This window comes from Bacillus rossius, chromosome 11 (assembly GCF_032445375.1).
Source record: "Bacillus rossius redtenbacheri isolate Brsri chromosome 11, Brsri_v3, whole genome shotgun sequence".
Classification (NCBI taxonomy): domain Eukaryota; kingdom Metazoa; phylum Arthropoda; class Insecta; order Phasmatodea; family Bacillidae; genus Bacillus; species Bacillus rossius.
In genome coordinates, this window is record NC_086338.1 from 47,169,139 (window position 1) to 47,193,258 (window position 24,120).

The 24,120-nt window shown below is 41.6% G+C and overlaps 2 protein-coding genes across 3 annotated transcripts in view; one reads left to right on the forward strand and one right to left on the reverse strand.

Moving 5' to 3' along the window:
* The window catches only part of LOC134536910 (teneurin-m), a 489,518-nt gene that overhangs the window by 428,117 nt on the left and 37,281 nt on the right, over positions 1-24,120 (forward strand). Inside the window, 9 exon segments of the mRNA XM_063376990.1 lie at positions 1,214-1,301; positions 2,091-2,287; positions 6,065-8,038; positions 10,010-10,287; positions 12,240-12,456; positions 13,226-13,420; positions 15,437-15,646; positions 17,168-17,276; positions 23,408-23,634. Of these exon segments, the coding sequence (XP_063233060.1) occupies positions 1,214-1,301; positions 2,091-2,287; positions 6,065-8,038; positions 10,010-10,287; positions 12,240-12,456; positions 13,226-13,420; positions 15,437-15,646; positions 17,168-17,276; positions 23,408-23,634 (3,495 nt within the window).
* Positions 15,232-22,724, reverse strand: LOC134536911 (uncharacterized protein K02A2.6-like). Of its 2 annotated transcripts, none has more exons than XR_010075897.1 (3): positions 21,715-22,723; positions 17,134-17,249; positions 15,232-15,494 (listed from the first exon to the last, which is right to left on the reverse strand). XR_010075897.1 is itself a non-coding variant. In XM_063376991.1 (3 exons), the coding sequence occupies exon 1, from the start codon at positions 22,469-22,471 to the stop codon at positions 18,218-18,220; it is 4,254 nt and encodes a 1,417-aa protein (XP_063233061.1). In that variant the 5' UTR covers positions 22,472-22,724; the 3' UTR covers positions 15,232-15,494; positions 17,134-17,249; positions 17,932-18,217. The 2 variants fall into 2 exon arrangements, 1 of the variants encoding a protein (XP_063233061.1); XM_063376991.1 differs by having other exon boundaries at positions 17,932-22,724.

The following is a 24,120-nucleotide window of genomic DNA, read 5'->3' on the forward strand; positions in this document are numbered from 1 at the left end:
GCAATCCTCTGCAGTCCTCTGCGGTCCTCAGCAGTCCTCTGCAGTCCTCCGAAGTCCTCAGCAGTCCTCAGCAGTCCTCTGCAGTCCTCAGCAGTTCTCTGGCAGTCCTCAGCAGTCCTCAGCAGTCCTCTGCGGTCCTCAGCGGTCCTCAGCAGTCCTCTGCGGTCCTCTGGCAGTCCTCTGCAGTCCTCTGGCAGTCCTCTGCAGTCCTCTGCGGTCCTCTGCAGTCCTCTGCAGTCCTCAGCAGTCCTCTGCGGTCCTCTGCAGTCCTCAGCAGTCCTCTGCAGTCCTCTGCAGTCCTCAGCAGTCCTCTGCAGTCCTCTGCAGTCCTCTGCGGTCCTCTGGCAGTCCTCTGCAGACCTCTGCAGTCCTCCGCAGTCCTCTGCAGTCCTCTGCAGTCCTCCGCAGTCCTCTGCAGTCCTCTGGCAGTCCTCTGCAGTCCTCTGCGGTCCTCTGCAGTCCTCTGCAGTCCTCCGCAGTCACCGGAGGGAAAATAAAAACAAACAACTGGCAGATTCATTTCGCGATAGGCTACAATCCATAACTCGTTCACCTCCCCGCAGGGTTTGCCTGATCTTAACCAAAATGGTTTGAAGCAACAGTTTAAGCCCGTTGTTTAAATGAAAGTTATAATTTCCACTCGAATATCAGCAAAAGTTTGGTATTTAACGTCATTAATGTCCCTTTTTTCATCAGCATCTTTTCTTGATCAATTCCGATTACAGTTGGAATATCATTCATTAAATATTAAAGAGTAGTTGAGATAAACTAACACTTTGCGGAACACCTAATACCATGAATTTGCATTTGCAAATTTGACTGCAAAGCGTCTATTTGTAAGATAATTAAAACAAACATATACCACGCATTGCTTGACGAGGCCCAAAATTGATATTTTTTTAATAATAAGATTGGGTTGGAAAGTATCAAAGGCTTAGCTGATGTTGAAATAAATAGAATATTTTATTTATATCTAGATGTTATACTGGCACGCAAGCACACACACACTTATATATGTGCTGTCGTCACTGTTTTGTAACATCGCTTGGTTCACCTGTGTGTGTCTGTATAGCCGCTGATTTTTTTTTTTTTAATTTTTATCTGTTAAGTTTAATGTTTCATTTCAGTTTATTAACGCAATAACAATTGTAAATAGTTATGTGTGTGCTTAATTTTCACAATTACTTTAATATTACTCTTTGATCTGTTGCAGACATACCAAAAAACTCTCCGCTTGACTACAAATCCAACTCTTCGTGCAGCAGTCCGTCAAAAGGGGAGATTCAGAAGAACTCTGAAAGGTTTGTTCCATTATTATAATTTTGTGAAAAATTAATCACAACAGATGCACATTTATGTTCCTTTTTAACAACTTGAAAACTTTTGCGTTTTCCGCACCCGCAACTAGAATTCGTTGCTACGACTTTCGAATCATTTGATTAGCAAACCGAAATTTTGAAACGTTTCCGATAAAAGCGAAAATGACCTGTAAAAAAATTCTAAAACTCCGGCTTTGGACCTGATTTGTGATATTCAGTTAATATTATAAAGTTTCACTTTGGGTTCGCGAACTTTGGTTTTCGGCACAAATACAGCATATTCACGTAATTTTTTCCTACTGAATGCCGTATACCGATGGCTAAGATTTTACGCATCAAAGCCTTTTGCACAGCTACGTTTTGTTTTGCCAACCAGTGTTCCACTCCTCCGTGGTGATTTAATGCAGTTTTTCTTTTCTTTTTGGACATAATGCCGTTGCAATTTTAGAACTGTTCTGTCATGGAAAAATTACAAAAATAATAGTATGAAGATAAAAAAGACTGAATCAGCTGATGTCGGACAAACGGAACCAACAATGAAAGTAAATAAGTATTATGGACAACCCAACGACGACAGTACGGACAAAAAAAATGTTCGACCTCTACATATCAGACAGCAAATTTTTTTCAGTGATAGAACAGTGCAAAAATGCAGTGGCTTATGTCCAAATAAAAAAATACTGCATTAAATCAAAATTCCTCATTGCATGAATCATTTAAAGAACGAAGCTCCGTTGTGGTTGTTTGTTTCTACCCCTCCCTCGCCCGCAGATGTTCCTTGCCGTTCGGGACGCCGGTGCCCGTGCTGCCCGTCCGCAACAACCTGCGCCGCCCCAACTCCAGCCACTTCCCCCCGCAGCGCTTCCACTTCCGCAAGCGGCTGGCGTCGCGCTGCAGCTGGAAGTGCGCTGCCATCGCCTGCATCGTGCTGTCGGCGGCGCTGGCGGTCGCTCTCGCCTACATGTCGGGTGAGAGGTCCTCCCCCTCCCCTCGCCTGTTCACCCTCCCCCCACTCTCCTCTCACGCCCCTCGCCAGTTAACCCTCCCCCCACTCTCCTCTCACTCCCCTCAACCCGTTCCCCCCTCCCTCCATCTATGTCCTCCCACTTTCCTCTCACGCCCCTCGCCAGTTCACCCTCCCCCCACTTTCCTCTCACTCCCCTCACCCCGTTCCCCCCTCCCTCCATCTATGTCCCCCCACTTTCCTCTCACGCCCCTCGCCAGTTCACCCTCCCCCCACTTTCCTCTCACTCCCCTCTCCCCGTTCCCCCTCCCTCCATCTATCTCCCCCCACTTTCCTCTCACGCCCCTCGCCAGTTCACCCTCCCCCCACTTTCCTCTCACTCCCCTCTCCCCGTTCCCCCTCCCTCCATCTATGTCCCCCCACTTTCCTCTCACTCCCCTCGCCAGTTCACCCTCCCCCCACTTTCCTCTCACTCCACTCAACCCGTTCCCCCCTCCCACTTTTTCAAACCCAAACGTTCACTCGCCCCCACGGGGAGAAACGCTTTTTTGACGTGACAACGTCTTGTAAATCGATTAACGCCGGCTGCACGACACGAAAAAGTGTCCCGTTACGCTCATTGTATGCTTGCGCTGCATCTATGTCCCTTCCACTCGATTTGGAACAACTGGCGATTTGACTTTTTCGAGGCACATTAAACTTGAAACACACCCATTCGTTTCCTACTTTTCCTATCATCGTCCTATCCTTAACAGAATAACACAGATTGGAAGAAGTTAGATAGCAAACATGTATAAAAGTTATAGTTGAAATAATCTCTTCGTTAAAGTAATAAACATATTTGAATTAATTAGTGCAAATAAAAGTAAATTTATCAATTAAATTGTAGATTTCATTTCACTCCTTCTTTGTATCCATACAAAATCGTGATAATTCAATAAAAATGATTCAATTTTATTCATAATAGTATGCAGAGGTAGATTTTATCATACAAAAGATAAAAAAAATTTAAAAAAAAATTCTTCCTCAAAGAATATAACATTTTTAATGCCTAAATGGTTTGGTTGCAAAAACCTATTACGGCTCAGTCTCAGGCCGAATATGATATTTCATTTTCTTCTGGATCAATCATTTCATCAATGTTTTGTTAAGGCCCGATTCACACCTGAGAGGCGACAGGCGAGGCGGGAAACACGCCGCTTCGACGCCTCTTCCACGTAAACAAATACGACAATCTACACACAGGCTACGAGGCGGGGGCACCGCCTGCATCAGCTTGGGGAAGCGCGCCTGTCCAACGCCTCTCGATTATCCCACCTTGATTTTATTGTGGTATTCGTTTTTCTGTGTTAAAATTGTGATAATGCGTGACGACCCAGAAGGGGCGTAGGAACCGGGGGGGGACAGGGGGTACGTGTCCCCCGAACTTTTTGGGTGGAGGGGACTGTCCCCCCCCCCCCCCCCAATTTCAAGACCGTGATATTTTTATTTTATAATATTATTCTGCCCAACTTTATTTGTAATTTCTTCACTCATCAAATTTTATCTTAAGGAAACAATAATAATTTTAACATCAATGTATCCAATGGTTAGATACAAAAACTGCTTAAAAAGTGCTATTTTGCACTTTTAAAATCAAAATTTTCCTGTGGAGGACCCCCGGACCCCCCGTCTTAGTAAGAGGGGAATGGGTTTACATGACATCAAAATCAATATTTGTCCCCCCCCCCCCCCCCCAACTTTACGAACACAGCTACGCCAATGCGACCCAGAATACAATATTGCATTTTGCGAGTCGGTGGAGACGTTCCCGTGTCCGTATGATAACACTCGTTCTTCCTATTGTTTAGCCACGAAGGGTGAACCCAATACTTTCTCCGGCTATTCACATCAGCCAAAACAACAAGGTCGGGACCGTCCTCATCACTTTCATCGTCGTCCGGTCGCCGCATTTCGAGTGACCAGCACATGGGCAAATGCCTGCAGATTGTAGACCACCACGCTTCCGCCTCTCCAACGCCCCTCGTGCGTGGATCCAACCAGCCCGTGCGTCGTCATGTCTGCACCTCGCCTGTCGCCTCTCAGGTGTGAATCGGGCCTTATGACGTTGTCACGTCAAACTATCGTCCGTGAACCGAATTTACAGACAACCAATTTTTTTTTTGTAGTAGTAGTTTTCCGTCCGTCCGCTAGATGGTGGCTTTCATAAAATATTTGCTAACTTAGCTGCACTGGTTGTGAGAAGTAACGCATAAGCTATTATCAGGTAAGCCACGTATTTTGTGGTGTGGCGTACCAGAAATGTTTTTCATCTCCAACTCATTTATATATATAAAATTACTTTTCTTATTACAAAACATCATTAAGTGTTTTTCGCAAGTCCAATATTTCTTACTAAGCAATTAGTCAAGTAGATAAATTAACATTATTAACTTAAAACTATGTATTAGAACCTATGTCCCGAATTTTTTTTTGTGCTAGTTGTTATGGGCCCACCGGACAGATAGCGTCACATGTCGCGCGTAACATGGTGTCCTTGACCAGAAGTGTAACTGTGTCTTTTAGGTATTTACAATCTATAATAAGTACGTTCATGGCGATCGGTCAAACAGTGTCCGAGTTTATCAATGGCATATATATATATATATATATATATATATATATATATATATATACACACACACACATTTAAAACACTCTCAAATTGAGAAACTGTATTTTTTATTACCCCTATATATATATATATATATATATTTATTTATTTATTTATTTATATATATATATATAGGGGTAATTTGGCAAAATAAAGAATACAGTTTCTCAATTTGAGAGTGTTTTAAATATCTCTAACTTAACCCAAAAGAACTGCTTTCTCTCTCCCTTTCGCATGCCTGGTTAACTGTAAATTAAATGAAAGTTATTTTGGGTTAGGTTGGAGACATTTAAAACACTCTCAAATTGAGAAACTGTATTATTTTTTTGCCAAATTACCCCTCCCCCCCTAATTCACTAAAGGGTAAAATATACAGGGAATAATGCGATTTTGTATGTAATAAATATGACCAAAATAGTATATTGACTGAAGTAGGGGAAGCATAGGTGTTCTGGTACATCTTATGATATTGGTGGCCATATTGGAATCTTAATACATTTGTCTTGAGGCTTTAACAGCTATTTTATAATCTTGTAATCTTATGCTGTTTGTCTTAAGACATTGGTCTTGTTACACCTTTGTGTTGAAATGCCTCAGAGAGTAAGTTCTTGCACCCTTCCTTTTAATGCAAATGGTGTTATCCTAGAAGTGTACACCATGTACTAATAATCACAAATCCTGTGCAGTACCAATTTGTGGCTCCAATATTTAACAGTGTACTCACCAGTAGTCACAGTCGTCACTTTTTGAGGATGTAAAATACCATAAGATCTTTTACATCTGAGTTTCAGTGCAGTAGGTGTTCAATTGTTTGTTTAAAGTGCATTAATACACATCTTGCACCAAATTTAGTGTATTACTGTTTTAAATATTCTTGTTTCTACACATCTATTAGAAGATTGTACAGCATTGATGGGCTTATATGTAGAAGGTAATAATCAATCTATATAATTGTTAGTCTATTTTGCAGACAGCATCGATGAAGTATTATTTGTTAGCACTCTTTGGCAATTTTATACCACCCTTTTGATTTAGCCAGTACACCCCTAACCATAAATTTTTCATTTATGTTTTAAATTTATGAAACTAAGAAATTTGAAACAATGTTTTTGTTCTTTTTTTTTGCAGCAGTGAATTTGCTGAATTGGTCTTACCAGAGCGCCAAAGCCTGCACGGTTTTGGTCGGTGAAAACACGGAAGTTTTTTCAAAGCCATCCACCGAATCGAATCGCACGACGAACAGGGCCCGGCCCACCGCGGGGGGAGGTAAATACGCGTCTGCACCGGCGCACAGTAAAGTAGAACCACAGCACCTTCGTTGGCGTAGGAATGCTAACCAGCATGCACCTGTTGAACCGTTTGTGCCCTCCGCCCCTCTAGCCGGAGAGTCTGTTGGCCCTGGCAGCAGCGACGGTGATGATACTGATGATGATAGTGTAGCTTTTGATGTTCGTGATGTGCATGATGAATCTTTAACTCTTCCTAGTAGAGTACTGCATGATCTGTCGGGTGATGTAAGCGTCCCAGTGAATGTGACCGGACTCCAAGAATCCCAGCATGCTGTTGTGTCTGTCCCGCTTGTTGTGACTGCTGAAAACTTTTCTGCCATTTTCAACCACCGCAAGATTGGCGGTGACCCGCTGCTTGAAGAAGCTCAAAGTGGTTCGCCAACAGTGAAAGACGCCTCTGCGAGGAATCATGGAACGGCAGAACACAAACCACTCCAACCGGCCGGTCTTCAGCGTGACTACCCTTTACTTTCGTATGGCAAGGACGAAGTAGAGATAGTTAAGTTGAATCACCACGAGTCTGTGACTCTCAGAGCGGGGAATGGGTTGCCTCAACACACCAGCCCAGATGCAAACCGTCTGAACAACGAGGTTCCAGGGAACATTGAGTCACTAGCTTTAGATTTGCTTGACTCCAGTGATGATCACTTAGAAGCAGCACACGAGTCCACGAACAAGCCTGCGACAACTACAACAGATCAGTTTGATGACACCACAGCTTACCACAATGACCAGACTGAGATTGAGATTGAAACGAAATTCGCTCCTGAGCCAAAGCAGAACCCGAACGCTAGTGTGCATGAGAATGACATTGTTCAATCGCATGTTGTTGAATTAACTCTCCAACCAGACCTGGGCCTTGTTTCTAACCAGACTGCGCTGTCGCCTGAAGAACCAAGAATGGCTTCTAGTCTAGAGAATGCGAGTTCACCCCAACTAACAGCCTTGCCTCGAGTGGAAGTGTTGTCCGTCCCCTCGGCCGACCCGAGCGGACCCCCCCGCCCCGCCAAGCGTGTGCTGGTGAACGTGACGATCGCCACGGAGAACGACGAGTCGGGCCAGGGCTCCCGCTCCCGCCAGCCCGTGTACATGCTGTCCCTCTCCGTCCCCACCGACGGCAACTCCGACCAGATCCCGGGCATAAACATCGGCCGTGCCCCCGTCCCGGAGCGCCTGAGCGAACCTGCTCCCGGCGGCATGCAGTCGCTTTCCCTCCTCGCCCAGCGTCCCACCTCGCACACACCCGACCCCACGCACGTGCCCCCCGGCATCTGGGGCGGCGTGTGCGAGTGCTCCTGCCCCTGCCTCGACTCGGACAACTCCACGAGCGACGAGTCCGACTACGACGAGCCTGACGCCCGCGTGGTTTCAGGTAACGCCAGCGACCCCGCAGGCGCGGATCCCCCGGGGCTCTTTCAGGAGTTGAAGGACGTGAAGCCGACGAACCTCGAAAACGATGATGCGCTCGCGCAGGAAACGAACGCGAGCACGACGGAAACAAACGAAGACCCCACGACGACGGAGCCTGCAGGAAACGCCACGGGTGGTGAACTTTCGGACCCGGAGTTGCCCGGTGCCTCCACGATCACCGGCCCGGAGTCGGTCACCCACAGACTGAACGCTTCTTCGGAAACTTCCTTGGAGGTGGCCGGCACTTCGGCCAAGGAGGAAGGAACCACAGAGATGTGGACCGCCACCACCACCACCACCACCACTACTTCCATCGAAGTCACTAGTGCTCCGAGTGTCCGTCTGGATTGCCCGGTGGTGCCAACCACCACACCACCGCCGCCCCTCATCTTGGTGCTGGAAGGTGAGCCCGAACAAGTGATGCCATACACTCAATCACAACTAGAATTACTTTCTCTAGGAACGGACAAATTTGTTTGCCTTTTTAAAAGCAAGTACATGAAAAGAGCTACCTAATATATATAATGGAAATGTCGTTATAAAGTATACATTCAAATATGTATCCTAAATTGGTCTCTGTCTTAGTGAAACATTTTAACGTTTCTGCAGTATTTCTCTGCGTGAAGTACATAACAATGTGGAATCAAAAGTGGCCGGTCATTTTTCTTTAATTCATGTTAGCGTGAATATTGGGCAGCAGACTAATTTAAAATAAGATTACTCACTGTATTGAACCACATAGTGCTTAATAAATCTGTATGCACTGGTAATTGAATTCACACATTAGGTACATATGTTTTATTCATAAAATAATAATTAAAAATTTTTTTTAGTTAATCTGAACAACATATTTGCCAATTTACCAGTGCAAATAATGTGTGGTACAGTTGTTTTCTAAAATTTTAAACAGCGATACATTGTTATTATATAAAGAATAATAAAATACTTATCTTTCAGTAATTTAAACAGTTTATTTTTGCATTAGAAATAGGATATTTATAAATTTCCTTTTAGGTTATTTCATTGGTTTTAAATAATTTTTAATGTTTGGTTTCAAAACAGTTCATAAGAAGATTTATTTGTGATTGAGTGTATGGTTGGTTTCAGCATATCTTCATTTACTATAGCAGAAGACTAAGGAGTAATGTGCATAGTAAAGGGCATGATTCTAAACAGTTGCACGGCTAAAATTAACTTTGTTATCTTTCACTGGTGGAAGTTAAATTAACCTATTTGTGCTAACATGTTCTAACACTGGTGTAGGGAAGATTATTCACTTGCACTAGCAAGCCTGCTAGATGTGTAGCTAAAGCTAGTATTTCTGCATGAACTTAATTTTTCAGTTAATTAATTTTATGCATGGTAAGGATATGGAAATTTTCTGAATGTTCGTAATATTTATTTGCAATAGACATAATGTTTAATCATTCAACATTGTGTAGTTATTAATAACAGGTAAATAATAAATTATATACTTAATGATTAATTTATATTTTATATTGTTAGTGAAATTTTTTTTTACTTTATTATCCTAACATCAGAGGTATAATATTATAACACAGTAACCTTATAGTTTATTTTGATAAATAATTTGTAGCATTGCTTACTGATGACATTAGTGGTAAAATAATTCATTCCCCTACCTGCTGATATTATCAGTATTTTGGAACACTTTGATACATACTTTAAAGCTTTAAGGAGAATTTTTCACCTATAATTTCCATTCAGTGAGTTTATAGAGTGAATTTTTAGAAAAATTAGCCCACCTCCGTAGCGTAGTCGGATGCACACCGGCTTACGGTGCGAGGGGCCCTGGGTTCGAGTCCCGGGTAAGGCATGGGTGTACCATATATATTCTGCTATTTGATAAAGAGTTTAAATTGAGATTCACGCTGAATATAATGACCCTTTGGCCGTTGGCAAAAGTTGTAGGCCACATAATATATATAAAAAAAAATGGAGAAAAATTAATGCATGACTTAATTAAATGCAACGATTGGATTCAAGAAAAAAGTTAAGGTACTACTAGCTCGCTGTAGGAAAGGTTTTGATGGAGATTAAAAACTGACGAAAACTAGATTCTACTGTGCAGCTTAGGTTACCCCCCTCCCTTCTTTGCGACAGAGAATTTCCGTCACTCCCCTCTCTGTCGCAAAGAATGAAAGGGGGGAACCTAAGCTGCGCGGTAGAAGCTAGTTTTTCGTCAGTTTTTAATCTCCATCAAAACCTTTCCTACAGCGAGCCAGTAGTAAGTGTCTTGAAGGAATTTCACGGGTCGAGGAAATCCTCGTCAAGCGAAGGTGTCAACTTTGTTTTCATACCACTCGGGCGTTTTTTTGGAAATGCCCAAACGCTCGGTGGTCGTAAATCGCAGGCGCCAAGACCTTCCCCGCAAGGTCGTTCCCGCCGGACGGCACCACGTTCTCCCAGATATCCCTGGGCCAGAAGCTGTCCAAGGAAATCCCGCCCTACAGCTACTGGAACATGCAGTTCTACCGGTCGGAGGCGGCGTACGTCAAGTTCGACTACAGCATCCCGCGCGGGGCCAGCATCGGGGCGTACGCGCGCCGTAACGCCCTGCCCACCCACACGCAGTATGACATCCTGGAGGTGCTGAGCGGGTTCAAGGCGCGGAGCGCGCGGGGATCGCACGTACGTTGGTTCCACCCGCCCGCGCAGGGTTTTTCCCAGACCCGTTTCCACCGGGGACGTAAAAAGGCGGAGATTCAAACCCTGGTCCTCTCAAATATGAATTTGTATGTTTTACTGTTACCATGGGCATCGCGACCAGGAGGGGGGGGGGACACACGTCCCCCACCCCACCCCCCCAATAATAAAAGTCTTCAATTTTCGTCCCCTCCGATAACATATTTAGTTCCGTAGTTTCGTAGTTTCTCCTGATGTTTAAATTAATGATTATTGTGTGTATATAGCACCAGTATATAATGTTAACCGTGTTTTTTTTTTTTTTTTTTTTTACAAATTTGTTCTCTGAAAATATTTTTTTTTTATAAAAAAAAAATAAATTATGTGGTGCAACCAACTATAATTAGAATATTTAGGAAAGAAAAATGCCTAAAAACCACCGTTTTGCACCTTCAAACCCCAAATTTTCCCCGGGGGAGGACCCCCCGCTTTTTTTTCCAGGGGATGGATATTCCTCTAACAACTAAATCAATTGAAGTTCCCCCCCCCCCCCCCCCCCCCCCCCACAAAAAAAAATATATATCCTTGCGATGCCCATGAATGTTACACTAGCCCGCTCTGTACACAGTAGAGTCCATCAAGGCTTAACTGAATACTTTTTTTTTTTTATCTAAAACAACTGTTTAAAAAATAAATACTGCTGTTTAACTAGGAATGAAAGAAAAAGTTTTAATTCTGATCAACAACCCAGTTAGCAAAATTGTTTAAATGATTACTTAAATAAAGATTAATCATAGTAAATAACTGACAGTAGTAATAATGTTTAATATTATGTATGGCTTTTTTCTGTAAAGTTAATATACAAAAAATATATTTATGAATAGAGTTCCTGCTTTTCCATTTCACGTGGAAAACGTTATAACCTGGTTATACTGTATAATGTGACTTCTCCAATATATTTGTAGTAACTTGTGTGCTAATGGATGGAACTAAATTAAACTAAACATGACTCATGAACCATCCTGCGGCAGGGAACGGTAAGTGCGGACCCAACTTCGAGTCTCGGGAGGGGCATTTTGGATGGTACAGAAGTTCCAAATTTGGATTAGTAATAGCTTTATTCACTCTTTTGCTGTGGGAAAAGGAAATGTAATTTTTATTCGGAAAGTATAGAAGTCAGCATCGAGCAGTCAAGGGTTGCTGGCAAAAATAACAACATAGAGGGGAAAAACAACCACATATTATGTAAATACTATTTCTATAATAAAAAAGATATACACACCACTTCGAAGTATCAGTTTTACGAATGGCACCACCAAATAAAAATAATTTGACCACAGACATACATCGCAGCATAGGAAAACACCCTATTCGACAAAATTCGCATGTTGCAAGAAAGCATATGAGATAAGTCTTAACGAAGCAGTTAAAGAGTCAAAATGTTATTCTAATGAATTTCTCTCGTTTTTAAGGGAGATTAGGCACTCTCAATTTTACAATTTAAAACAGACTGATACCACTTGCAACAAAAGCTTCCGTGCTGAATTTGTTTGGTTTGACCTGGCATAGGACTCAGCTTTGGCTAATCGTTGAAGTCAACACTTGTGAACCGCTGCGGTTATCATGGCAGTTGTAGTCGCCCGCGCGATACAACGAGTTGTTCCATCTCGGCGCTTACAGACTAAAGCCTGTTGGTAAATATGTGTTTGCAACAAGGTATAGAAGATCTGGGTGTAATGATTTATGCCTCGACATGCCAAGAAATTCAGAATTAGAATTACAGCGAAAAGATGGAAACAATCCAAGCTGGGCAGGGCCTAATTCCACTTAAGATTCGTTATGACAGATATAAGGTAGATTGTTTGTTTTAGTTCCGGTGTGTCTGGGGGGATGTGGCGGCGGTGGCAATGGCCCTCAGGACATCGCCTCTGGGGAACGTGAGGCATGTTTGTTTGCAGCCGACGGTGAAGAAGGAGGTGACCCACTTCATGGACCCGGGCCACTGGTTCCTGTCGCTCTACAACGACGACGGCGACCCTCAGGAGGTGTCCTTTGTGGCCGCCGTCGCCGAGGACTTGACCCAAAACTGCCCCAACGGCTGCAGCGGCAAGGGCGAGTGCCTCCTGGGGCACTGCCAGTGCAGCTCCGGCTTCGGGGGCGAGGACTGCAGCGAGAGTGAGTCCCCCCCTCCTCCCCCCTTGTTCAGGACGACCGCGACTTCCGAGTGGTCGAAGCACACGCTCGTGCACAGCCAGCTGCAGCAAAGAAGCAACACACTGACCGGTCTCCGTCAGCATGCTTCAAAAATATTTTTAAAAAATCTCAGCTTACAGGCACAGGTAGATTTAAGAGTACCTATTTTTTTTTTCTGGAACTTTACGGAAACTTCCAGAACATGTTGAGAACTAAATGTACGTAACATCCTATATGTTAACCAAATGTCCAAAATACTGATTAAACATTTTCTTATATTCCATGAATGAGACGATGAATGAGAATGAGGCTGTAGTATATTTTGTGAGAAATTTGATATTTCTTCAATGTTTTCACAGTACATATTTTTTCTAACCAACCTTTCACATTGGTTATGCTAAGACCTGGCTTTTGTATGTGTGTGTGTGTGTGTTTGGGTGGGGGAGGGGGGGGGGGGGAGACAACACAACAGGCGAAAAAAGTAAAACACTAACAATAATTTTTTTTTTTCAGGGTCTGAATGTGGGGTATGTCCGGATATATATAAAAAAAAATTTAATTTGCTCAATCATACCATTTAAATTACATACTTTTTGCTATTGTACGTTATTTTTAACGATTCCACAGGTTTTTGCTCAGTCAGCTGTATTGTCAGCTACATTGGGTAGGCTACAGTTAATTGTGGGATTGTACAAAGTTTGAGCGGAGCCCCCGTGCTGAGCCGTGCCGTGTGTTCTGCCCCGGGGCGCAGGCGTGTGCCCCGTGCTGTGCAGCCGGCGCGGGGAGTACATCAACGGCGAGTGCCAGTGCAACCCGGGCTGGAAGGGGAAGGAGTGCAGCCTGCGCCACGACGAGTGCGAGGTCCCCGACTGCAGCGGGCACGGCCACTGCGTGAACGGCAAGTGCGCGTGCGTGCGCGGCTACATGGGCAGGTTCTGCGACGAGGGTGAGTGAGCGGTCTCCTCCGGAACTATCGTCCCCCCGGCAAGCCTTTTTTACAACTGGGCCATTTTTTTGTTTGATTCTGACACCTCGCTTCAATCCATACGTATTTGCATACAAAATTTAAACAGTCCACTTAATTATGTGTAAATTATCTATGAAATACAGTAAATTATACAGCATCATTATTTATATTTTTTTAAGTTATACTTCTTTAGTCGCGTTATGGAAAAAAATTATGTTTTACAATGCGTGCGCGGCATGCAACAAAAACTGACAGGATGTAAAAAGGCTACATACAAATAAAAATTTTTATATATGTTGCTCTTAAATTATATTGGTTAAGTAATTGATATTGAATACTGGTCAATATATTAAAGACCCTTTTTTTACTGTGAATATTAGTGATAGAAATTGTGTTCATAAACTATTTCAAGCGTATTTATATAAATTCCCGAATGTATAATTTTTTTTTTATGAATAATAATTATTGTTACAGTATTATTTAATGAATAATCAAATTAATAAATTAGAATTAACATTAGTCACAAAACACACTATCTATAAAATACTTATAGTTTTAAAAAAAAACCTTATTTTTGTTTTTTTTATTTTTATTGTTGAATGAACTAAAAATTAAAAAATAAAATTTAAATTTAAGTTTTTTGTCCAACAGCTAAATAATGCACTACAACTCTGTATAACTAAAAACATGGGGTGCTTGATATTGTTTGTCTTAAATTTTATATCAGTAATAACAATATTTTTTTTTAATAGATTTTCCATCACTATTTATCATGTAGTCATTAGGAAAATGAAAGAAGAGAGCACCCCACGCTTTTAGTTATACTGAGTTGGGGTTGGACAAAAAGCTTCATATTTTTAATTTGTATTTCATACAGCGATAAAAGTAATTTTTATTTTTAAATTATAAGTTATTTTATTATTTTTAGTCTAAAAAAAATGTTGCCATGTTTGCTAGTTGTCATTACCCATTTTGTACTTCATTGTTTACCATAGCACATTAGCACTACAACATGACCACAGAACTGCAGACATTAATTAATTAATAAAAATTAAGACTACGGTGGTTTTAGCTTGCCAGTTAAAAATTATTATGAAATTAAAAAACAAAATTTTATAGTTTTGAAAAAACTAATTTAAAAAGGTTGACAGATCTAAATTTGTTAGTTGTAAGTAAAATGAAAGCTCTTGATTGTCTTTTAGGTATGTGTTTACAGGCTTGAAACTCGGCAGGGATATTCTTTATATCATATACACATTAACTGAGCATGGGATTTTCCTAAAATCAGCCTCCAAGGCGGGTTACGGGAGCGTTAAAGATTTTAGGACTTCAACACCACCCCCAGATCTGAAATACTAAAAATAAAAAAATCATAAAAAAAATTAGGGTCATTAACCCCTCCCCTCTCCGAGGGGGAGAAAGTCAAACTCCGGGCACATTTTCCACCATAACCCGAACTCAGAAGCACTCTAAATCGAAAAGAATATATTTTGTAAATATATATAATGAAACTCCAAATTGAAAACTAATTGATTTTTTTTAAATTTTCAAAATTTTAGGTTTTTAACTCACTCCTCCCTTGGGGCAAATTCCCACCATGCCCCGACCTCATGGATACACAAAAAAGCCTGGTTATAACCCATAGCTCGAAATTAGATTGTTTTGACCCTCTGATGCCCCCCACTTCCCTTTAACTTTAAGGTCTTAGAGTGTTCAAAATATTATATTATCAAAGGTTCTTCATATGTATGCAAAATTTCAACACATTAGGACATCGAAAAGTGAGTAAAATTTGAATGGAAAGATTTTATTTCATAGTCCATTCATTCATACATGCAGGTCAAGCTAATAAAAACATGGTAAAAACAACCCCATTGTGTAAAAAAAACCTTTAAGAAAAATTTAATAAAAAAAAGGTTTCAAAAAGTGCTGGAATTGGTCCACCAGTTGTTTGTGGACGCGCTCTTGTCGACGGTTGCGAGCCCGTGCTTCCAGTGGACTGCCCGCACCCCACCTGCTCGGGCCACGGCTTCTGCGCGGAGGGCGCGTGCATCTGCAAGAAGGGGTGGAAGGGGCCGGACTGCAGCGAGATGGACAGCGACGCCTTGCAGTGCCTGCCCGACTGCAGCGGGCACGGCACCTTCGACCTGGAGACCCAGACGTGCAGCTGCGAGCCCATGTGGTCCGGCGACGACTGCTCCCGGGGTGAGTCCCCGCCGCTGCCCGCGCGTTACAAGTTACACTCTTCCCAAGTTGTACTTCTTTAGGCGCGTTACAAAGAAAAAAAACGACGAAAGTGAATTTTTACGATGCACGCACACCATGCGAAGTGAATTTTTTACGATGCATGCATACCACGCGAAGTGAATTTTTTACGATGCACGCGCACACACTGTGCAAAGTGAATTTTTCACGATGCACGCACACCATGTTAAGTGATTTTTTTACGATGCAAGCACACCATGCAAAGTGAATTTTAATGATGCACGCACACCATTCAAAGTGAATTTTTTACGATGCATGCACACCATGCGAAGTGAATATTTTACGATGCACGCACACAGTGCGAAGTGAATTTTTTACGATGCACGCACACCACGCAAAGTGAATTTTTCACGATGCACGCACACCATGCGAAGTGAATTTTTTACGATGCAAGCACACCATGTGAAGTGAATTTTTACAATGCACGCACACCATGCGACGAAAATTTACAGGATAATGCAAATAAACTGACAGGCTTCATACAAATAATATTATCTTATGTGCTGTTTAAATCATTTACTTGAGTGATTGATTTAAAAAATTACTGGTCCATGTAATTAAAAAAATATATATTTATTGTGAATATATTTGTGATAGAAATTGTATTTATAAATATTTTCAAGTGTATTTATATAAGTGAGGTTATGTTCTTATATTTTTAATTTATTTGCATTATAGATCATTAAGTACGTTATTATTTAATAAACAATTAAATATTTATTGACTCACATTATTATTTTTAATTTACCTTAATTATTGTACTAAATTAAATAATTAATTTTATACATGTGTTTTAATTAATTATGAATACTGAGTATTCATTTCATTTTTTTTTAATTTGATTGAATTTATACTTTATCAACCGTATTCATAATATCACTCCAGTTCTTTTATTATTTTTCTTATATTAATTTTTTAATGCAAAATTAAAGTATAACTTCTATTGTGCGTACATAAGTAAGTTTAATACATCAATTGGACTGCAAATTTTAGTTTTAAAAATACATAAAATATAGTGCCACCCCTCCAACACAATTAAACCTTATGTCTAAAAAAAACTATAGCAATAACAAGTATAATCTACTCCAATACGTTTTATTTATTTTTGCTTTAAAATTGTGGAACCGTAAACTTTTAAATGTCAGAAATGTGTTAAAATAGAAGTGAAGTGGGTAAGTTTTATTTTTTTTTTTAATTTTAATTTCAAAATTACCATATAACTGGGAGGTACATATACAGTATCAACCAAAAACTCTCTGCATTCATCTGGCCCTCCTGAAATTTTAAGCCAGGTCCGCCACTTGCCTGTGTTCTCGGGTATTTAGCCCCCCCCCCCTCCCCCTCCCACCCTTCTTCTCTTGCCCCTAGCCCACTCGATGAATACCTGGTCAGCTCGAAGTCTGCGAAATTATCCATTCGTTGCTTACCAGTGCACGCTTGTACCATTTTTTTTTTCCCTAGAGCTGTGTGACCTGGACTGCGGACTTCACGGGCACTGCGTCGGGGATTCCTGCATGTGCAACGCTGGCTGGTCCGGGGAGTTCTGCAACATGAAGCAGTGTGACGCGCGGTGAGCGATGCGACCCGCGTCAGTGGTTTATTTGTACAGAGACTGGAAGGGCAGCCCATCCAATTTCTGAAAACACGCTCCTTTAAGAGTTTAAATAATCCTGAAAACTTGCCCCTTGGATGGGTAGCCCATCAGGATTTTTCTAATAGTAGTTTTTTTGAAAGGTTGTCTGAATTGTTGCCCCTTGGATGGGCAGCCCTTCAGGATTTTTCTGACAGTGTTTAGTTTGTAAAGTGACCTAACCTAACCTAACCTAACCTAAACTAACCACTGTCAGAAAAATCCAGAAGGGCTGCCCATCCAAGGGGCAACAATTCAGCTCCCCCCGTCTGCATGCACCGGCTGCTTGAGCCGGTTAACTTTAGAATAAAATTATATTTAAAAAAAAACATGCTTTCTATGTTGTATGAAATAAAAAGTAAAAACATAATCCTTATATTTAAGTAATTTGTTCAAAAGCAAAAGGAATGAACTACAACTCTGCATGACGTAAACTTTTTAGTAGGCTTAAAATAAGAATCGAGTAACAAACAAAACAATTAATTTTGATAAATAAAAAACAATGGGTGCTCTCTTCTTGCATTTTCTTAATGACTCTATCCTAACGAATAAATATTTGGGTTTAGAAAATTTAAGACAGCCGATAATCAAGCACCTTATGTGTTATGATCTGGATTATAGTGGATTATGAACTGGAAAACAGTAACGACAAGTCTCTTGGGAGGCCATATTGCCAACTGCTTTAATTCCGGAAGTGCATAGATACATGCACTAAACACATAGATACATAACATCTCCTCTCTCAAAATATAAAGTTAGAACAGACATGTCTTTATATCAAAGTGCAGTTTAGTGCACCTTTAGGATGCTAATAATTAATCCACACATTTAAAACAATACAGTTATTAACACACAAGGTTTACAAAATGGTAACAAATTCTTTATATTTTACACACATAGTCTTTTAAATAATTTGGTAACTTCACAGTTCGCCCTGAACTTGACTTAACTACTCTCTCCCCATTTTGAACAAAATTCCTTTGTGTATCATGTACATTATTGCCTAGCCTATGTCTTTCTTCAAATCCTCTAAACCCTTCTTGTGAATTATCATCACCATCCTTTACTAATTCACATGAGAGTTGTTCATGCACAGGTGGGGTTTTTGATTCATATTTATCAACTGTTTGAGTGTCTCCACTAGGTTCTTCTATGTCACCTGCAATGACCAGAGGCTGATTTATGCTATCCCTGATTATATCTTTTCGATTCCTTTCTACCTCATGACCAGTGTCAACCCTTACGCGATACGACCGTGGTCTGTCCAAGAGTTTCACAATCTGTCCACTTTGCCATGAATTCCTGTTCCTAACTTTTACTAGACTCCCTTCCTTAAGAGGTTTCAGCACCCTCGAGTGGTAGTCGTAATAGTGTTTTTGTTTTTGTTGTCTAGCATACAAATCCTGCACTATGTTAGGCTGTATTTGAGGAATAAATCTGTCAGCTGTAGAGGGTAGCAAGCCTCTTAGGCGTCTGCTAAATAACAGCTGGGCCGGTGAAGGCATTGTGGTGTCAATTGGTGTATTACGATACTCCAAAAGAGCTAGCATGATGTCCTTGCGATCAGCAACAGACTTTTTTAACATGTGTTTGATAGTTTGTATATGGCGTTCTGCTAGTCCGTTGGACTGCGGGTACATAGGGCTCGAGGTTTTATGTTTAAAATCCCAACGCATGGAAAAATCCTTGAACTCTCTAGAGGAAAATTGAGGACCATTGTCACTGTAGAGAATTTCCGGAATACCGTGTCTAGCCATTACAGCTTTACAGTGTGCAATTACTTGAGTTGATGAGAGGTTTGGAAGGTGGCTAAATTCAGGGTATTTCGAGTATGTATCAACTAGCAAGAGATAATCTTTGCCCTGGAAGTGAAATATGTCAATAGCTACTATCTGCCAGGGTCTGCCTGGAATTTCTTTATCAATTTGGGGTTCTTTAGTATTAGCATGCTGTGCTGCCCTGCATGTAGTACAATTGCCTACTCTGTTTTCTATGTCTCTTGACATGCCAGGCCAAAAAACACATTCACGAGCCCGTAGCTTACATTTTTGAATCCCTAAGTGAGTGTAATGAATTTTATCTAGCAAAGCCCCTCTCATGGATGTGGGAATTACGATTTGGGTTCCTTTGTATATTAGGTCATCCTGTATAGTCAAATCTTCCTTAAATGAATAATATTCTTTTACGCAGGACGGCAGTTTTTTACTTGTATTAGGCCAACCCTTTAAGATGACTGCTTTGAGTTGGATCAATGTTTCATCCTTAAGTGTTTCAGATTGAAGGTTTCCCAAAGTTTTGTTAGATGCTTGTATGTGGTGTACAACCAAGCCTTGTTGAGCTGCAATCTCTTGTTCATGCAGTTCAAAGTTTGTATCTGGGCCACTAGCTCTAGACAAGGCATCAGCTATTGCTAATTCTTTACCTGGAACATATTTCAGGGTAATGTCATAATTTTGTAACTTGATTCTCATGCGCTGTAATCGTAATGGGCACCTATCCAAGGGTTTTTTAAATATTGCCTCCAATGGCTTATGATCTGTCTCAACAAGAACAGTACGCCCAAAAATGTATTGGTGAAAACGCTCACAGCCGTAAACTACCGCTAGCAGTTCTTTTTCAATCTGTGCATAGTTCTGCTGGGTCTGTGTCAATGATTTTGATGCATATGCCACTGGACCCTTAGACTGTAACAGAACTGCTCCCAAACCCTTTTGGGATGCATCAACTGAAATGGTTATAGGCTCATGAGGGTTATAAAACTGTAATACAGGTGTAGTGGCTAACAAAATTTTCACTTTTTCAAAAGCATTTTGATGTCGTTCTGACCACTGCCAGATAGCCCCTTGTTTGCACAATTCCCTTAATAAGGCAGTGTGTTCAGACAGATTGGGAACAAATTTTCCAAGGTAAGTTATCATCCCGAGAAACCTTTGCAAGTCACTCACTCCCTTGGGTTCCAAAAAGTCAGTTATGGCTTGAACTTTACTCGGGTCAACTTTTATTCCTTCTTTGCCGAAGATATGTCCTATGTATTTGACCTCGCTTAGGCGAAACCTACATTTATCCCAGTTAAATGTTACATTTTTTTTTAATGCCCTTTGAAGGACCCTTTCCAACCTCTGATCATGTTCATGTTGGTCCTTACCAAAAACAATGATGTCATCAATATAAACTTGTACCCCATCAATGTCCTGAAACAATGTGCTAAAAACTTTGAAGAAAATTTCTGACGCACAAGACAGTCCATAGGGTAGGCGTGTGAACCTAAGCCGTCCCTGTGATGGTGAGTGAAAGGTAGTCAGCTTTGAGCTTTCCTCAGTAAGCTGTATCTGCCAAAAACCTTTATTGGCGTCTAAAGTGCTAAAGTACTGTGATCCTTGCATTTTGAGAGTGACCTCCTCTAGTGTTGGTAATCTACAGTGTTCTCTTAAGATTGCATTGTTTAATGGTTGAGGGTCTAAACAAACTCTCAATTCCCCAGAAGGCTTCTTTACGACAACAATAGGGTTCAACCATTCAGTTGGTTCATCCACCTTGATTATTACCCCTAGTTTTATCATTCGATCCAGCTCTTCTTGCAGCTGGTCATGTAGAGAAAAGGGTATTCTTTGAAAAGAAACTGTCGGTGGTGCACTATCTGGTTTTAGCACAAACTGATGTGGTTCCACCCTAATGTTGCCTAAGCCTTCAAAAACAGCCTTATATTGAGACAACATTTTGTGCATTTGCGGTTCCTGTCTCGCATCCACCGTGTCTACTCTCTTAAGTATTCCAAGTTGCTGAATGCCAGGTAACCCTATTATAGGTGTAGAGTGATCAACTTTTGTCACCTGAAATTCTAATTTGTGCGAGGTCCCTAAGTTAGTCCTACAGTCAAGAAAACACTTTCCTAAGAGTTGTATTTCTGACCCCGAATAGGTTCTGAGTGCCACCTGGGACTTTAACAATGCAGTATTAGTTAACTTCAATTTTAAGAAAACACTTTCAGGAAGTACATTAACTTGTGCCCCTGTATCAACTTTGAAATTAATATTTACATCAGAGTCAGTTATATATAAACTATAAAACCATTCATCCGTTAGGTTTGTTGCTATACCATCAACAGGCATAAGCATTTTAGATGTAACACAACCTAACAACAATTCAACAGGCTTTTCACTACCTACATTACTTTCCTTATTTAACACTTCATTGACAGATTTCAATCTACACATTCTCGAATAATGACCCCTTTTATTGCAATTATAACATGCAGCATTGATCGCAGGGCACTGTTGGTAAGAATGTTTATGTCCACATTTGTGACACATCTTATCAAAAGATTGACCATACCTTGAAAAGCCTTCATTGTGTGTGCCATGTTCCGGATGTAGCTTACTTGTTGATGGCTTGTTGTACTGCTGATGCGTGGCCCTTCCATCTCGTGGACCCTTAAAGCTGTTATTAGAGTGAGAAGGGTATGCTGCTCGTCCCATGGGTTTTCCTCTTGTCCTGTAATTTGAAGTTCTCTTCTCACAGATGTCTTCATCTTCTGTACTTCTTTCTGACGACTTCATACTTTTTTGATTGCTACGATACACTGTATGTACTACCTCCTTTCTATCGATTGTCTCCATTAATTCTTGTGTCTGTTCAGCAGCTTTGCAAATTTGTGTTGCCTTTGCCAGCGTTAGTATCGGCTCCCGTAACAAGCGATCTTTGAGACGGGAATCTCGAACTCCACACACTATTCTGTCTTTGATGAGGTCATCTCTTAGTCCATCATAACCACAATTGGTGCTTAGACGTCTTAGTGCTGTGACAAAGGCGTCGATAGTCTCCCCTTCTTCTTGTACTCGATTGTTGAATTTATGTCTTTCGACACTTTGATTAGTCTTAGGCAGAAAATATGATTCTAAGCATGCCAGAACAGAATCATATTTTTTACTGTTTTCTTCAGATATATCCATGGTGAAGAATAAATCCTGCCCTTCTTCACCAAGCACGTGCAGCAATGTAGCTATTTTAATACCGTCGTCTTTACCGTCACCACCTGTGGCTTTCATATATATTAAAAATTTTTGCTTCCAGCGCTTCCAATTGTTAGCCAGATCTCCATCAAAGGTGAAAGGTCCCGGTGGTTTCAGTCCCTCCATTACGCGTGCGTTTTAGGGTAACACTTAACACATCACAAAACCAAACTATTCGTCAATATCTATTACAGTCCAGTTACCAGAATGCGACGGAGATATTCCGCATCGTACACATACCAGAAACAGTCCGCAGCGCCATGTTATGATCTGGATTATAGTGGATTATGAACTGGAAAACAGTAACGACAAGTCTCTTGGGAGGCCATATTGCCAACTGCTTTAATTCCGGAAGTGCATAGATACATGCACTAAACACATAGATACATAACATTATGCAAAAAAAATTTCAAAAGATGATGGGAACTTCAGGCACTTTGTATAGTGTGCGGATTTGTTGATGCCGACTTGAAGCAGATGTCCTTATTGTTGATTGGTTCGCACCACCTGTGTTGAAATGTATCTACAACCAACCTGCTGATGGAAGTTAGCAGCAATTTGTTGTTTATATTTATACTTCGTCTGCCCTCTCCCCCAGGGGCGCAACAACTAAATTTCCAAAGGGGGGGCAATATAGGGCCTACCTTATTATAAAGAATCATCATCGATCCCCCCTATTGAAGCGGGGGTCATCCGGGGGTCCTTCCCCCGGGAAAATTTGTATTTCAGGGTGGAAAATGATGCTATTTAAGCCGTTTTATTATCTAAAAATTGAATACACAGCACTTTCTTAGCCCCCGTTTGCCCCCACTTCAAGGTTTCAGATGGGGGGCAAAATACCCTTGCCCCCCCCCCCCTGTTGTTGCGCCCCTGCTCTCCCCCTTGCCTTATTATTTGGAAGGTGTAGCACCTCCTGAATGACCTTGGGTCGGGAACTATGCATTCATCACTGCAAGGCCTTCTTATTTAGAAGGTGTAGCAGCTCCCGAACGACCTTGGGTCGGCAACTGTGCGAGGCCTCGCCCCGTTTGACCTCGTGCGCTGACCGGTGCCCCCCCGCAGGTGCAACGAGCACGGCCAATGCAAGAACGGCACCTGCCTGTGCGTGACGGGCTGGAACGGCCGCCACTGCACCATGGAGGGCTGCCCCGGGGGATGCAGCGGCCACGGGGAGTGCCGCGCCAGCGCCGACGGCGCCTGGGAGTGCCGCTGCTTCGACGGCTGGGACGGGCGCGACTGCAACACGGCGCTGGAGCAGAGCTGCAGCGACGGCCGCGACAACGACAAAGGTGCGCGCGGGCGTGTCGGTTGAAGTGCCGACACCTCCCGCCTCTCCACCCTGAGGGTCCGCACCGCCTCTCATTCCTAGAGAGTTGTTTCGTTCCGCTTGTTCATGCGTAGCTTTCAACTTTTGCGTAAACATTTTAACATTTAAATTAAATATTTTCCTTAAATGTTTGTAGTGAAACAGACGTAAATCAGGGGTGCCCACAAGGGGGGGTAACGACGCAGACTGCGTCATTAAAATTTCAGGGGGGGGGGGTGGTTAAAAGACGAGAAAAATGTATATATTATTTACATAATTATAGCTTCTAATGTGAAAATACGATTCTGGTGCTTTGATAATTGAAAGGGATCTTGTAAATCAATTTGGCAACCCCGCACTTTCCTCAACAAAATCAGTTTGGCATCTGTCGGTTCAGGATGGAAATATTACCTGATATGACCAAAATTATTATTAGAAAATCAGTTTTAATTAATGCAAAATGTGATAA

Coding starts and splice junctions, on each gene's coding strand:
- LOC134536911 (XM_063376991.1), bottom strand. CDS start 22,471: ATGGAGGGACTGAAACCACCGGGACCTTTCACCTTTGATGGAGATCTG.